The 15,133-nt window shown below is 58.6% G+C and overlaps 2 protein-coding genes across 3 annotated transcripts; both read right to left on the bottom strand.

Annotated features, from left to right (window-relative positions):
• Window positions 1-4,604: 4,604 nt before the first annotated feature.
• METTL13 (methyltransferase 13, eEF1A N-terminus and K55) lies at window positions 4,605-10,209 on the bottom strand. 2 transcript variants are annotated; one of them, XM_086753453.1, is made up of 8 exons: window positions 10,051-10,209; window positions 8,909-9,656; window positions 7,988-8,187; window positions 7,179-7,374; window positions 6,791-6,934; window positions 6,390-6,602; window positions 5,879-6,010; window positions 4,605-5,367 (listed from the first exon to the last, which is right to left on the bottom strand). In XM_086753453.1, exons 1-8 carry the CDS (start codon window positions 10,201-10,203, stop codon window positions 5,093-5,095), a joined length of 2,061 nt encoding a protein of 686 aa, XP_086609579.1. In that variant the 5' UTR covers window positions 10,204-10,209; the 3' UTR covers window positions 4,605-5,092. The 2 variants fall into 2 exon arrangements, with proteins under 2 accessions (XP_086609579.1, XP_086609580.1); XM_086753454.1 differs by lacking the exon at window positions 10,051-10,209 and adding an exon at window positions 9,769-9,962.
• Window positions 10,210-10,507: 298 nt separating this feature from the next.
• On the bottom strand, window positions 10,508-14,466 carry ITPA (inosine triphosphatase). Its single transcript, XM_086753456.1, has 8 exons — window positions 14,348-14,466; window positions 14,190-14,247; window positions 14,042-14,106; window positions 13,202-13,275; window positions 12,423-12,454; window positions 11,588-11,703; window positions 11,000-11,076; window positions 10,508-10,714 (listed from the first exon to the last, which is right to left on the bottom strand). The coding sequence occupies exons 1-8, from the start codon at window positions 14,408-14,410 to the stop codon at window positions 10,594-10,596; spliced, it is 606 nt and encodes a 201-aa protein (XP_086609582.1). The 5' UTR covers window positions 14,411-14,466; the 3' UTR covers window positions 10,508-10,593.
• Between the last annotated feature and the right edge of the window lie 667 nt (window positions 14,467-15,133).

Genomic DNA, 15,133 nt, shown 5'->3' with positions numbered 1-15,133 from the left:
CGAGCAGCCCCATATAATTTCCCACCTCCTGGAAAAAAGCAGGAACATTTTCATTATGCGTGCCCATGTTATCACAAGGGCGCTCGTTTTTCCAACAGCTCCAGGAGAGCAGTGAAGAAGAGCGGAAGGGCACCCAAGCGTATCTTCAGGTCCCTGCTTTTTCTGGCTGACTTCTCCAGGCAGCTTGTTCCAAACCCCCGTGCAGGCCCCAGCCTCGCTTTCTGAATTTGTTGGGGTTCAGCACAGCTAAATTAAAGGAAACAGGGGTAGTACTAGCAGAGACCATTGCAAAGCTTCTTGTAATGAATAACCCTGAAAAAAAAAAAAAAAAAAAAAAAAAAAAGACCCAAACTAGTATCTGAGGGCCAGGCAAGAAACCCTTTTCTGGCAGATCCCCAGGTGTGATCCCCAGAAATGCAGAGCTGCATTGCTCACTGGCTAGCCAGCTAAACACGCTCTATTTTTACCCTGCCCTTGGTTGCACCCCACAATATTTATCATTTCCTTTTGCCACGTGCCAGGCTCAGCAAAGAGAGAATACCTTTGCCAACCACCTCTCCCTGCCACGGCGGGAAGGGTGCCCTGCTCCCCAGGGTGCCACGCTGGCCCCGAAGGCACCGCTGTCTCTGTCAGCGCTGTCTGCTTGTTTCCAGATGTCACTGGTTCCAGTGCAGCCTCCCTGGGGGCCCTGCCAAAGCCTCCAAGTGCATTTCAGATCAAGCCTACAGACAGCAAGTTTGTCCTTGCCCTGACTTTCAGAAAAATATAAGGCAAAAATAGGCTGTTTTGGGGGCTCAGCTGTAGTATTTCAGTCCACAAACTTGCTCACAGACACTTCTTCCTAACCAGGCGGCGTGACGTTAAAACTGAGGACATTTGGATCAGGTCCCCAGGCTGCTTTATAAACACATGCCGGTACAATTCCCGTCATGAAAAATGGGTTAGATACAGACTACAACAGAGATTTGCAGATGCCTGCAGTGAAGGGCCAGGAGAGCAGGCAGGACCCCAGGGGGAGCAGAGCACAGACGAAGCTGCATCCTTCTCCTCCTCAGGAAGCAGAGGCGGGCTCCTTCACGCATGATCATCTTCTCTCCAGGGACCTTCCTCACCTCCTTCTTGGTTCAGATACAAACCCAGAGTCTTGCAGAGCTTTTCAAGCAGCTGATAGGCACAGGAGGAGGTGTGGGCGAGGAGCCCCATGCACAGGGGAGATCCCAGGTTCTCAGCAGCACCTGGCTCCGCAGTGCTGGCCGCTCAGCATTATACCTGCGTATCTGCCAGGAGGAGAGCTCACATCTATGACCCTGAAGCTGCAAAAGATGAAATCAAAGCCAGGGAAAGCAAGCCAGGGTGGCTGCAGAGCTGTGATTAGAAGTAGCGGCTGCAGCATTTTCCAGTGTAAGGAGGAAGCACTTTCTGCCTCTTCCCTGCAGCCTGTGGCACTGCTGACTCATGGACCGCAGGACAGTGACACCCCAATCTCTGCCCTGTCTGGCGTGCTGGCCCATCTTCTGCCCGGTGACCTCCAGCTGCATCCTTTAGTCAGGTGCATCCAGTTGCAGGGTAGAAAGAGGCCACAGTGCTGCATTGCAGCCCACAGAGATGTTTCCCTGCACCCCAGGAAAGAGCCATACTTCCTCACTGCAGCCTGGCAGCACGCCTGGTTGGCAAAGCCAGACAAACCGAGTGCTTCCCCATGGGGAGAATTAATGGACAAAACATTTCCCAGGTGCTTACACCCTCCAGGACGTGGCTGTCGCAGCCCTTGCTGTGCAATGACCTTGCCATGCCCAGGTAGCAGCAGCATCCCCAGCCAGGCTCACTCCGGCAGAGCTCTTCCCAGCTGGAGGCGATCAGTCTCAGTGCTCTGTCCCTGCAGCTTTTATTACTGCAAAATCTCTCCCAGCTGCCTGATGTACTTTCGGCTGGTGACAGTATGTCCTTCATCTGCCTTCACCCTCTTCCGGAGAGCCCAGGCACTTCCAGTCCTTCTGCAGAGCCGGGATCTGGGCTGTGACACCCAAGGAGGTTACACCATATGGGGTACACGTGAGGCACCTCGCCGCTGCCTGCCTCATAGCGTCACCATCCTACCAGCTCCCTGGCCACAGAGTTACGCTGGACCAAGCGTCCTCACCTCTCTGGATGACAAAACACAGGGCTGACCCAACTCCCACCGCCTTGCTCGCTGGAGCAGGGGGCGGGTGGGGCAACACAGAAATGATGCTCAGAAAGGGATCCAGGCTGGACCAGACTGGAGCATCCCCAGCTGGTGATGACTTACACAGCTGTCTCTTTTTGTGCTGGGAAAGCCAGAAAGGAAAAAAAAAGTCAACATCTCAAAGCCAGCGGAGGTTGCTAAGTGACAGCAGGGCTTGTTTTTATCCCGCTGCTTACAGCGTGCCTCCGCTGCAAAGGAAGGAAGTGAGGAACAAGGGATGTAAACATGAGTATATTTCCAAAACACTCAACAGAAACACAGTTGCCAAACATATACATTAGCTGTCTGTTTTGGCTGCCAGGAGAGAAATATTTACTATACACCAATTATTCCAGCCTCAGAGTATTTTACCTGAAGAGGAGGATTTCAGGCATTTGGAGCACTCATGGATTTGCCAATTTTCCAGCTGAAACATATTTCCAGACCAAACTTGTAGGGCTGTCAGTAGCTGCAAGGACAGCTGCAATGAACTGAGATTTCACCCTTACATTGTTTCTAATAAATGGCTTTTGTTTTTCCACCAGGATGTGGCGTTACGCAGAGATTAGGAAGCAGAGCAGAAAGGCAGAACTGGACAAGGGAGGGATGAACGCGGCCTTTGTATGAGCTGCTGGGGAAGAAAGGAGATGGTTTCGGTAAAATAAAGGGCACACACAAACTTATGTCATGGAATTATGTTGAGAGTTGAAAACTAAGTTAAAAATAGACTAAATGCAGCACTGCTGATCCAGTTGAGAAATTTGCCATTGCTAAGCTGGATGGATAACAGATATCTTTCAAAAAAAGTGCTCACCGCAGAGGAGCTTTAGAAACTAACTGCATGGGGGCAGGCAGACTTCCACCCAGTTCGAGCTCCAGCCTCATCTCTCCCATTGACCATTGACCCCGAACACGCTGCAGCACAGACCGGGTGGTGAGCACCATACGGAGGGCACGTGCCCGTGCTGCTGTCGTTTATCTGAGGCAGGGAGCAGGCCAGCCGTGCTCTCCCATGCCTGGGAACCATCAAAAGCACTTATTTAAAAAAAGCATCTGCTCCCTCCGCATAGAAGTGGGCCAGCCCAGGGAGAAAGTAGGGCACAGATTTGTCCCTCCGAGTGAAGGGGAACAAGGCAGGGAGCACCAGAGAAGGGATCTGAACAGAGTGGTTTCCAAAGCAGAACCTGATGGCAAATTAAAATTAAAATATAGCGACAGCCACTTATCGCAGGGACGTGCTCCCTGCCCGCATGGCTGCTGCAGTGCTGCCTGGGCACAAACAGCCCCATTTCCTGCATTGGCACAGTGGCCATGGGTGACCTCAGGGTTCAGGGGGCGAGAGCCCTTGGGGTGCCCTTTCCATGGCCTCAACAGCGCTGAGGAACTGCAGACCCTTGGATTCATGCACCCTCTTGCTTTGGCTTTCCAAAGGAAGCAGGATTTCCCACAGGTGAAGCAGAGCTGGGCTCTGCTGAGGAAGAAGCTCATGAGTGGTGGCCCACCAGCACCCTGGCAGGACAGGTAGCAGTCAGGCTGCCTGCGGAGAGGCACCAGCACATCCACGAGCTACGAAGCCAGCGACACGGCTCCGGCAGCGATGCTGAGATGTGGCTGCTGTTGCCTCCCTGCTGATGGCCAGTCAGATCCCACCTGGAGCTGCTGCTGGTTGGGTTGTCACTCCTGGGCTGTGGAGGCTTTGTTTTGGGAAGCAGAATTATGTCCTTGCTCACAGTGCCAGCAGCAGAAAGGAGCACAGGGTGAGTGTGGAGTCATTTGTGAAGCACCCTGGTGCCCAAGCACGTTGTCCCTTGGTGTCTGCAAGCCAGTTACTTTGGTACTATGTCTCAAACTCATTTTGGTACCAGCTGTTGCAGGGGATAAAGCCCCCCTCAGATGACTTCTGATGAATGAGGGATCTGACAAGAGTCAGCTGCTCTGTAACCAGCAAGGACCCATGGGTCAGGTCTTCAGCTCAACCTTGCAGGGAAGGACCAGGCTTTGAAAACCTTGGCAGACAAAATGAGCCGCTCAGGCAAGAATAGGGTGCTGTGGGAACACCCCGATGGATGTTTTCCTGCTGTCTTTCCTGCAGAAAGGCTGAGCTGCACCAGCTGGGTGAGCGGACTGGTGGGCCCAGGGGCCCGAGCACAGGGCTGGGCGCCTCATTGCCCATGGGGGACGGGAGAAAAGAAGGGTTGGGGGCCCAAGTTTACACTGGGTATGGCTGGAGAGACACAAGAGAAGTGGGTGTGTAGCAGGGTCCAGTTTGGGGAAAGCGAGCGGGAAGGCAGCAGTGGGGTACAAGGGGCAGTTGCCTGGCCCCATGACATACCCTTGAGGAGCTGAAGTGACCGTAAATTTTCCAGAGGTGCTAGGCACTCCAGAAATAAGCCCAGCAAAGCACTGTGGGCCTCTAAGCAGCCCTGACCACTTTATTTTCACAGCTCAGCCCACCCACACACACCTGCAACCGGGTACAGGGTAAGGCCGGGGCGTTGCACAGACACCGCCGACCAGGGATGCTGCAGGCACAAGTAGAAGCAGCATCAGAAGGAAGGAGCTTTGCTGGAGGGGAAGGTTGGAGTGATTTTTTTCGCACAACAGAAAAGCAATAGAGAGAGCCAAACACACAGTCCTGCCCGCCTCACAGCACCTTCCTCCCCTCACCACCCCAGCACTGTCCCTTGGGCTGCTCGGCCCCCCACAGTCCCGGTCACCCTCCAGGGAGCCACGCTGTGGGGAGCGCCTCTCCGCACCAGTCCTCTCCTTCAGGCAGAGCCTGGCCACCACCAGCCCCTCCCAGGGGTGGCAATCCCAGCTTCAGGCACCCCTCTGCTGCGGGTCCACAGCACCCTCGTGGGGACACCACTCTCGTTCAAGCAGCCCCTCTCAGAGGATCTTGACAGCCTGCAGCATGTCCGCCAGCACGTACGAGCTGTCCCAGGGGCGCCCAGGCTGCCGCAGAGCCCCCTCCAGTGCCTGGGCACGTGCCCCCAGCTCTGTGCGGTCCCGCCGGACGTTGGGGCTTGGCTGGCAGAACAGGATCTCGTTGACCTCCCCTTCAATGCGGCGTGCGTAGAGCAGCGGGAAGACCTCCCTGAGGGTGGCCAGGACAGACTCCTTCAGCCGGGCGTCGCGGCACACCAAGTTGAGCACGAAGACTCCTGTAGCAGGGCGATAGGGGTGGGAGTTCACGACCAGCCCACACACACCACCTCGCCCTCCACCTCCCTGCGGGAATGCGGCTGAATCGGTGCCGTCATGGTGCAAATGTCTGCTTCGCACCAGCACGAGGAGTACTGCCATCCCCTCAGTGCCCTTGGCCCAGCTCCACATCCCTGCTCCCACGTGGGTTGTGGGTGGCCACACGATCTGTTCCCAGGTACCGCTTACACTCTCTGCCTTCTCACAACCTTTCCTGGCCCCCCAGGATGTCTCAGCCTGCCTGACCCAGCAGCGCTGTGGGCCACCCGCCCCACCCTGCTCCTTGCTGTCACAAATGCCCACGGAAACACTCAGATCTGGGACCTGCCAGGAGTGGCGGATCTCACACAGCGATCCTGGCCACAGCTGCTGTTCTCCATGATGAGAAACGGTGGCACAACCCCATTAATCAAACCCCACACAGGACCAGCCAGCCTGGCCACAGGGACACGGCCGGATCTCCCCTCCTACCTTCTGGCTTGAGGATGGCTTTAACTTTCTGCAGAAAGGGCTTTTCCACAAAAGCCGGAGGCGGGCAGCTCATCCCCACCGTGAGGTCTTTGCTGTCCACATCGAACATGACGGCGTCGTACTGGGCTGGGGCTGCAGGAGGGAGCACAGAGATTTGTTATCCCATGGGACAAAGACGAGCCGCACAGGGTGGAGAGGCAACAAATGGGGTGGTCAAGACACCCCCTCTGCCATGTTGGGGCTGTTTCTCTTTCCTGGGGTTTCTCCTTCCAAATGAAACCCAGGACAGCAGCCCTCGGCACCGGGGGAGGCGGCAAATCTAAGGTCCCCGCACACGTTGGCAAGGACAGGGCTGTGAGTTGCAGAGGCCTGGTGAGGCTGGAGCTCTTTACACATGGCAGGAGACTGGGAGGGATGGGAAGCAGAGGGTGAAACCAGCCCAGGACTCTAGTCCCCAGCATGTCACCCACTGGGCTCGATGGGATGCCTGGGATGCTCTGCGAGATGGTACCTTCAGCTGCCAGCTTGGCCACATAGTCCAGGCCATCGGAGATGTGCACCTGCATCCGGTCGCCCTGGGAGAAGCCAAACCAGCGCGTGGCCACGTCCAGCATAGAGGGATCGATCTCCACCACGGCCACGTGGGCCTGCGAGAAGTAGTCGTGGACGAAGAGGGGCAGGCTGCCCCCACCAAGCCCCACCACCAGCACCACCAGCGGAGTTCCTGCCAATGGAGAGCGCTCAGTGAGCCACCAGGATGGCTCCCACTGCTCATCCCACCCGCCAGCCCCAAACCATTTTGGGAAGGGTGCATGGGGCACCTTGGCCAGGAAAGCCCTTCCAAAAGAGCTGGGGCATGGGGACACGTGCACGCCTGCCCCCGGCACAGCCTCCCACCACCAGCCTCATCACCTGGGAGGGGGTCAGGGCCCCCCAGCAGGCAGAGCCCTGCGACCATGGCCTTGTGGTGCTCGCAGCACAGGTAGCTCTTGTCAATGGCTGAGGGTGGCTCAGCAGGGCTGGATTTCTTCTTCTCTTTCCTCCGTTTCTTCTCACCTGAACGACAGGAGGCATTGGCTGGTAAGGCAAGGTGGGAGACAGGGGTGCTTTCTGGGGACTAGCCACTCCCAGATCCTGTCCTACCCATGGGGTAGGCAGCAGAGTGCAAAAACAGTTCCAGAGAAGCCCTGGGACAAGGCAGGCAGGTCCCAGGACCTATCTTCCTCCCGTATCAATCTCACTCTGCGCCACTCCAAAAAGTCACCTATGGCCCTTGCCCCTTCCCGGCTGCCCTTCATACCTGGGAGAGGCGCAGGGGCCAGGAGCCGAGCCTCTGACTGCACCACGTTCCTGTTGAGGAGGAAGACGAGGCGGCGGAAGTAGCAGGTGCCATCTCCCTTCACGTCCTCCACGACGTACTCCCCACTCAGGGCGCTGGTGTCGCGGTGCCGCACCGTCCGCACCCCAATGTCCCCTCCCACAGACAGGAATGGCACCTGCAGGGAGGACAGGGACTGGCGTGAGCAAGGAAAGGCTACAGGAACAGATCCTGGCATTCCCACTGTCCTGACCACAGCTAAAGAGCAGGGATGAAGCGATCACAGTCCAGGAGCAGCAGGATACGCTGTAGGCAGCCACAGGGGAGCAGGGGACCAGTGCATGGGATACCAGCATCCTTCCCAAACACGTGCTGGAGTACAGGGAGCAAACACCCCGAGATTTCTTGCAAGGGCTCAGGTTTGGGGAATTGGGGCAGAAAGGAGGAGACAGAAGAGACAGGAGAAGCTAAAGCCAGGATTAAGAAGGTGCCCGATGCTCTCAGGGTTTCAGGATGCCTGGTTTTCTTGGGATGCTGGGTTTTGGAGAGCAAGGTCTTCACACTAAATCCTGCCACACAGGCACCTCAAATCCTGCCTCCAAGCAAAGGCAGCCAGCTGGCAGGAAAACCGAGAGGAGCTACACCTGAGGCCAGTCTCCCCCTCACCAAGGCAGCCAGCTCACATCTGCAGCTTGGTCTCCCGTGGAGAAGAGGAACTCGCTGCTGGCAGAGAGCAAGCCTGGCCCCGGTTTTGGGGAAGCCGAGCAAGGGGGACGGGCGGCAGGGCTCACCTGCTGCCGGGCAGGGAGGCCCGGCGGGGCCAGCTCCATCACCTTCCCCGACAGCTCCGCCTGGATGCTGGCCATGCCCTCGTAGCGCTGCTCCCTGTGCAGGGCCACAGTGATCAGGCGCCCGAAGCCCGCGCTGGTGGCCAGCTGCCTCCGCCCTTCCTCCGTCCCAAAGAGCCACTCGGTCTCTCTGCCCTGTGGGACTGGAGAAGGGGCCACCATCAGCCTGGGCCAGTCCCAGTCCCTGAGCGACCACCCTGGCCTCCAAGAAAGGAGCCACGGGGAATGGCAAGACATCACAAGGAGCCTAGAGCCCTGTGTTCTACAACTATCAAGAGAGCCAGAACCTTCTCTGTTTGGGGCAGGCTCACGCTGGAGGCTGGAAAAGCTAGGTCTCATAAGAAGGGCGTGTCCAACGCCCTCACGACCCGTCTCCAGGCCGTGCTAAGCCCCAGCTTGGCAGGCGCACGGAGGGGGCACAGTGCTGCTGGCAGAGCCTGACATGTCTCCGCAGGGCGCAAGCACAGAAGTGAAGCGCAGCCCCACGCAGGATGGGCAGAATGCCTGCAGACCAGCGATGCCTTTCTGGCTGTGTCTGCTGCGCTCTGGCTTTATGCAGCAACGCGCTACGGCAGCTGTCACCAGCATCAAGGCAGGAATCACCACCTTGGAAGCAGGGCAGGCAGCAACCCTCTGCAGCCAGGTGGGCATCCGCTCAGCCAGCAAGCTCTGTGCCAGATCTCTACTGGCACTACCAAGCAAACACATGTCCCACCGCAAACGGGACTAAAACATCAGCCAAACCCCGTGCAGACAGGTTATTTCCCTCTCCAGCCCCAATTTCAGCAGGGCCAGGACCGCTGCCCTTTTTGCAGCTCCCGCCCAGAGCACTGTCTCACTGCAGGCAGGAGAGGCTGTACTCACCGATGAAGATCGCAAAGTGATTGTCCCGGGAAGGTTTCACCGAGGGGCTGTCGATGACATGCAGCGTGTAGCGAGGCCTCCCGGTCTCTGTGTCGCACAGATCCAGGGAAAGTTGCTCCCCACAGGGGGTTTTGCTCAGCTGGCTGCAGAGAAGGGCGTAATGCTGCCTGTCCTTCACCGCTGCCACCAGCCGCTCCGTGCTCTCCACCCGCATCGGCTTGTCCTGCTCCTCAGGGCAGATCTCCAGGATCTGTGGTGCCGAGCCAGGAATCTTCCTGAACTTTGTCATGACGTAAACAAAAACTGGTAGGACAAACTGCTGCTTGTCCCCACTGCTGGCGACCTGATGGACGCGCACGACCCAGCCTTCCTGAGAGAAGTATTCCACCGCTTTCTTCAGGACATGAGCCTGAGCCAAGGAGACACAGAGGTAGCGCCCTCCTACCTGCAGGACCCGGCTGATCTCGGCAAACATCTTGTCCACCTTGGCTAGAGTGGCCTCCTCTTCATCAGCGAGGACGGCATCCAGCGTGCCTTTGTCCAGGACCACCTGGAAGTGGGCATCAGGGAAGTCCATCTGAAGCACGTCCATCAGCACGTAGCTCATCTTTGGCCTCTTGCTCCCGTTCCGCTCTTGCATCTGACGGATCACGGCGTCGCTGATGTCAATGTTCACGATGTCCTCGCACACCCTCATGTCGTACATCTGCTCGCTCAGCTCCGAGTTCCCGCAGCCCACCACCAGAACCTGGGGAGCAGCACAAGAGTAGTGTGACGGTGAGAACACCCTAGAAACACGCCCCGGAGCAGTTTACAACCAAACATCAACCACAGCCATGAGCCTTCTGTGAAAGCCACACCTGCAGCACCCGCGAACCCACTCCCCGGGGCCCTACGACTGCCTTTTCGCATGGAAAAGTCACACGTGCACAGAAGCGATGCCTCTGCTCCATCTCTTTCGGGGACGATCCGGGTGTTTTAACCCCCAGGGCAGCACGTGGTCTCTCCCGTTCTCTTGCTACGGCACACCGGGGGCTCCGCGTCGTCCGTGTCCACGCACAACGGCGGTTTAGGCCGAGACACGGCGGCGCAGAGCTCGCCGCGCAGGAGGAACCCGGCCCGGGGTAGCAGGCGGGGCTCACCTTGTCGCGGGACCGGATGTACTTGTGCAGGACGGGGCAGAGCTCCGGGAAGGCCCCGTACCACTCGAAGGGCCGCTGCCCGCGCTGCCGGAAGAAGCGATCCCAGTACCGGGCCGACCCGAACTCGCCGGGGCTGCGGGGCAGCAGGGCCATGGCGCGCCCACCGCATCCGGCTGCGCGGCGCTCCCATTGGACGCGACGGACCCGCAAGACGATTGGTTGCCTCTCCCCTCCCGCCCCACCCCTTCGACAGCTTCCCATTGGCTCGTAGCGCCCCCGGTCCCAGCCGCGGTTCCCTCCGGGGGGAAACCGGTGCCCTGGGCGCTGGCCCCGGGGCTGTACCCCGGTCTCTGCGGTCTCACCGGGCGGAAAGGGCGGGCAGGGCCGGAGCAGCAGCCCCCTGAGCTTAAATAAGCAACAAAAACAGAGGTGGGGGGAAAAAAACGGTACCAGTGGCTTCAAAAAGAGCAGCTTTAATGGCCGCCTGCAGCGGAGCAGCGCTCTCCCGGCGCTGCGTGCCACAGACCTCCCGTCCCGGGAGGCTCAGCTGGGCGCGGAGCAGGGCTCTGCCGAGCGGCTCTGGAGAAAGAAGGCGCAGAGCTCGCTGAGCGCTCTGTACCGGTGCGAGATGGAGTTCTTCACTGCCTTGGGCAGCTCGGCGTAGCTGGAGGGGAGAGAAAGCGCGGGCCTCAGCAGCAGCGCACGTCCCCCCCAGCCACCAAAACTCGGCCCCTCTGCTCGCCCTCTCCCCGCTCGCCTACAGCGCGGCGCCCGCGGTGACACCTGGCAAAGCCAACAGCTCCATCCTGACCGGGGGCTCCCCATAACCCACCGCGTTCAGACCCAGGAGTTTTCTCCCTGCCACCCTTCCTTGTAAGCAGGTTCCTCTTGACGCCACCTCCGCCCTGGCTTTCCCCACGTAAAGAGCCGCAGGGAAAACGCCGCTTACGTCTGGTTGTAGCCGTCCGGCTGAAAGCAGGGGTCCCAGCCGAAATCTCGAGGGCCTCTGGGCTCCACTATCAGCCCCTGCCACGAGAAAGCAAAAAAAGCCCTGTAAACCGTGGTTTGGCGGCACTTCCCTCACAGTGGCGCTTCAAAGGCAGACAGAAGAGCTACACGCAGCCGCAGCTCACGCAGTGCTCACCGCCGGCTCGGTACGCGGTACTGTTCCCCTTCCCGGGACGTAACCAAAACCAGCAGTTCCAAACGCAGTGCTCCATCACGCTGCCCCATGCTGACAGCCCTTGCCCCCCCGCAGTTAACAGAGCTAACAACTGCACTCAAATACAACGCTGCCAGAGGGAGACGAGGGGGCTGAAGAGCCTGAAGTAACGTGCAAAGCGTTCGGTATGTACCGCTGGGCGAAAGGGGACCCACCGCCCACCAGCTGCGCTCTCCCTCAGCCCGTTCCCAAGCTCCAGGGGCGTTCAGTGACCCAGGGGCCACTGAAGTTGTCCTCAACAGAGCCCATGCTGTTAGGAAATTCACATGATACCCCTCCCCTCAGCATCGTCCCTTCCCCAGGCACACCACCTACGTGAGTCTGGCCTTTGAAGAGCTTCACGGGCTCCTCGGGGTTTCCAGTACTGAATGCAAAAGTGCAGAGAGCGTAGGCAGATTTGTCTTCAAAGCCAGCCAGCAGCTTGTAGAGGCCTGAGCGACACAGAAAGGATCCCGGAGTTACTCCCTCGGAGCGCAACACGCCCACCTAGAGACGGATGGAGGGAGCGTTCTGCATTCGAGGGAGAACTACAGCAGGCGACAAAAAGCTCAGGCACAAGGATGCTCTTGGCTGGGTCCCTCGAACGACCGAAGCCAGGGCCTCAGATCCAACACAGCGTGACCTGCAGGGCCCCGCTATTCATTTCGGAGGGAAAGCAAACGAGTGTGTGGTGCCAGAGAGGGCTAAAGCCCACTCCGAATTAGCGTGGTTAGCACTCACGCTCGTGATGCCCGTGTGGGATTTGCAGGCACACACTTCACACGGGATCAAAGGCAGTCACTACACGCAGGGGAGGTGAGCATTAGCGGAGCAGGGCTTGCTCAGGAGCCAAAGGGAGCAGCGGGTCTTCCAGGTCACACTGATGACAAACAAGAAGTTCCCACAAGCCCCGCCACCAGCCTGCGGAGGCAGGAGTCTGGAAATCCAGGGGTGACGCCGAAGCTACCGGGGGAAACAACATCCCGTGAAGAAGGGGGCAGAACAGGCTCAAGGAGAGAACGCGCAGGGACAGAGCTGGACCGGCAGGAACCAGCTACAAAACGGGCAGCGCGGTGGGCAAGCACGCTCAGCAGAGCCCAGCACGGGCAGGGATCCATTTGATCTGGAAATGACAGAGTTACAGGCAGGGCAGTAACAGGGGAGGCAGTACCTTCTGGTTTGAGTTTTTCCAGGAACCATTTTCTGAAGGGGAAGAAGAGAGGAAAGATTAATTGTTTCTTAGAAATACAGGCATCTTTGAGATATTGTTGCTTACATTTTCACAGCCCTTTGAATCCCTCTTTAATGTGCTACCAAATCACCTCATTCTGGGCTATTTACCAGTAATGACAGACTCAGCTCTTAAACCGAACGGGACACGGTGAAAACAGCAGCAGGGTATTTAATTCACTGCAGTACTGGGGTCTGTGTAGATAACCCAGTTCTCACTCGTGAGCACTGACATGCCAAAATACATCTCTCAGCTCAACTTGTTCACATCTTACACGCAGTTCTAGTGCCAGCTTCAACATATAAAGCTTTTATGTCTCTGGTTAGCTCAGCAGAGAGAGTTTGGAAGAATTAATCACACTAAAAGTCAATTCCAGGAGCTAAGGTAGTATTTTATTAGAGGAGTTACACTGTAATGTAATAATTGGATTAAAGCAGTCCCTGTGAGAACCCATGGCACTCATCCCAGAGTCCTGCTGAAATGCATGGCACCTTAACTCTGCAGAGTCTGCTGTGGGGCCATGTTCCCACGCTGCCAGCAACTCAAAGAGTTCAAGCCCAGCCCCTGTGGTGCAGGACGAAGCTGAGGACACAGACTAGTAAACAGCTCCCTGACCCTATTGCTCCTGGCGTGTGGAGAATCCCCCGTGAAGCACACCCTGCCAGCCAGCGCTCCTAACTCCAGGACAAGAAAGGTGAAGCAAGTGCTCTCCTACTTACATGTATGGTCCTGGAAGCCCCCCCAGGGCATTGAAGCACAAGCAGGTATCCTCTACTATAACAGGTCCCCGAATCTACAGTGAAAGCCCAACAGATGGAATCGTTAGACCTAGAGGAAGTCACTGCCTCCAACCCCATTTTCTTGATCTATCCTATTCTCGTGTTTCCACAGTAACAGGAATGCCACAAAAATCCATCAGCCACTAAAGTTCTTTGCCTTGGAGGCAATCCACGTCAGACAGACACAACTAAACCCATGCTCTCCCCAGGCAGGCTAGAGTGGCTGAAGTGTGGTAGGGAAGATCTCACATGGACAAAACCAAGCAGAGCTGAACACTCCCTGCCATCTTGGGGGGCAGGAATGGTGGGACAAGGCAGGGGAAATCCTGTGCCCTGGAGGCACATCTGCATTCTCCTTGGGTCTCAGTCCTCACTTGGTTCTTTTAAGACAGCTATCCCAGAGACAAGTCTGGAAGACGATCCATCAGAAGCTCCAGCTGACAGAAAACTGTGTGTCCCACAAGCGCTGGGGCAGGACTGAAGGAGCTGTCAAGTCTTCCTGCTGCTCGAGGGCCACAGGAGGCCAGAGGAGCAGCAGCAGGACTGTCTAAACACTGTGCTACTAGCAAGAATTCACCACCACCCAGCACAGAGCACAAACAACCGGGTGATGGCAGTGCAGTGAGGCCAGGCCAGACTCCGGCACGTCCCTGGATTTCCTCAGGGCTGGATCAGAAGTCTCAGCGCCCCCGGCTGCCTCCCGCCCCGCCGGGACCGGGGTCCCCCCGCACCCACGCCCCGCTCCGACCGACGGGAAAGAGAAAAGAGAACGCGAGTGACCTGGCGGGCGGCTTCGCGGCACTTCTGCACGGAGATCTCGTCCGGCTCCCCCTGGTACTCGGGCACTGGGGACACAAAGGCCAGCGCTGAGCAGACAACGGGACCGGGCCGCGTCCTCGCGTCTCCCCGCGCACCGCGGCCAACTTACGGTCAATCTTCTTCGCCACCAGCGTGTAGGGCGAGGAGTCCCCGAGGATCTGAGTGACCTGTGGGGGGAGAAGGGAGGGAAACCCGCCCGTCAGGCCCAGACCAGGCCCAGGCCCAGGCCCAGGCCCAGGCCGCGCGTTGCCAGGCAACCGCCCCCACCTCCTCCAGCTTCTTGGCGTTGCCCGTCACGAACACCACGCTCCGCCGGGCCGGCGCCGCCATCCCGACCCCCGCGCCTGCGCGCTGAGCCGCCAATCACCGCCGCCGGCGGCACCGCGCCCAGCAACGGCCAGCCAATAGGGAAAGGCTTCCGGCGCTACCAAAGAGACGGGAACTTCCGGTCCCTCCGAGGGAGGGCGCTTGCCGCTCGCCGGTGCGCGGCGCCGCCCGTGCGCATGCGCGGGGCCCGCCTGGCGCAGCCTCGCGGGAGCCGGGCGGGCCCGGTGCCGGTCGCCATGGCGGCTGGGCAGGCCGCGCAGGCCGCGCTCGCCCCCCTCGGGGCCCCGTCCCTCGCCGCGGGCCGCCCCCCCGCGCCTCCTCACCGCCTCGGGCCCCGCGGCCGCTGCTCCCCGCCGGCTGGGGCCCGGCCACCTCCCTGTTTACTTCCCCAGCGCCTGGCAGCCGCGGCCGGAGGATCTGTCTCCGCGTTTTCCCCGAAGTGGAATCAAACGTAGCTGGGGGAGTTTGGCGGTGGACTGTGCTCCAAGCGCCGCTGCTATTTACTCCCCGACCTCTGGCAACTCTTTGCACTTTCTGACACCAGATTTCCTGTGCGGGAGTGATCAAGTTTCATCTGTCCAAAGGTAGATGCAGGAGCAGCTGGCAGCTGTAGCAAAACCACTGGTGGGGAGAGGTGGACTCAGAGGTCCCTGCTCCCGGTGTGGAGCCCCAGAGGAATGGGTCAGCGAAGCCCAGGGCCCCTCAGCCACAGGGGAGTGGGGAACA

This window comes from Chlamydotis macqueenii, chromosome 8 (assembly GCF_036417535.1).
Source record: "Chlamydotis macqueenii isolate bChlMac1 chromosome 8, bChlMac1.mat, whole genome shotgun sequence".
In the NCBI taxonomy this organism is placed as follows: domain Eukaryota; kingdom Metazoa; phylum Chordata; class Aves; order Otidiformes; family Otididae; genus Chlamydotis; species Chlamydotis macqueenii.
The sequence above is the reverse complement of the archived record's forward strand: the minus strand, read 5'-3'. Positions and strand labels throughout refer to the sequence as shown.

What these genes read in the sequence shown, in the direction of transcription:
- METTL13 (XM_086753453.1), bottom strand. Translation starts at nt 10,203, where the DNA reads ATGGCCCTGCTGCCCCGCAGCCCCGGCGAGTTCGGGTCGGCCCGGTAC. An exon ending in TCACTTTGCGATCTTCATCG is followed by an intron (nt 8,188 to 8,908) that starts GTGAGTACAGCC and finishes CCCCTTCTCCAG; the next exon opens with TCCCACAGGGCAGAGAGACC. An exon ending in GGCCCCTGCGCCTCTCCCAG is followed by an intron (nt 6,935 to 7,178) that starts GTATGAAGGGCA and finishes CCTGTCGTTCAG; the next exon opens with GTGAGAAGAAACGGAGGAAA.
- ITPA (XM_086753456.1), bottom strand. Translation starts at nt 14,410, where the DNA reads ATGGCGGCGCCGGCCCGGCGGAGCGTGGTGTTCGTGACGGGCAACGCC. An exon ending in GGTGGCGAAGAAGATTGACC is followed by an intron (nt 14,107 to 14,189) that starts GTAAGTTGGCCG and finishes TTGTGTCCCCAG; the next exon opens with TGCCCGAGTACCAGGGGGAG. An exon ending in GGGCTTCCAGGACCATACAT is followed by an intron (nt 12,455 to 13,201) that starts GTAAGTAGGAGA and finishes CTTCCCCTTCAG; the next exon opens with AAAATGGTTCCTGGAAAAAC.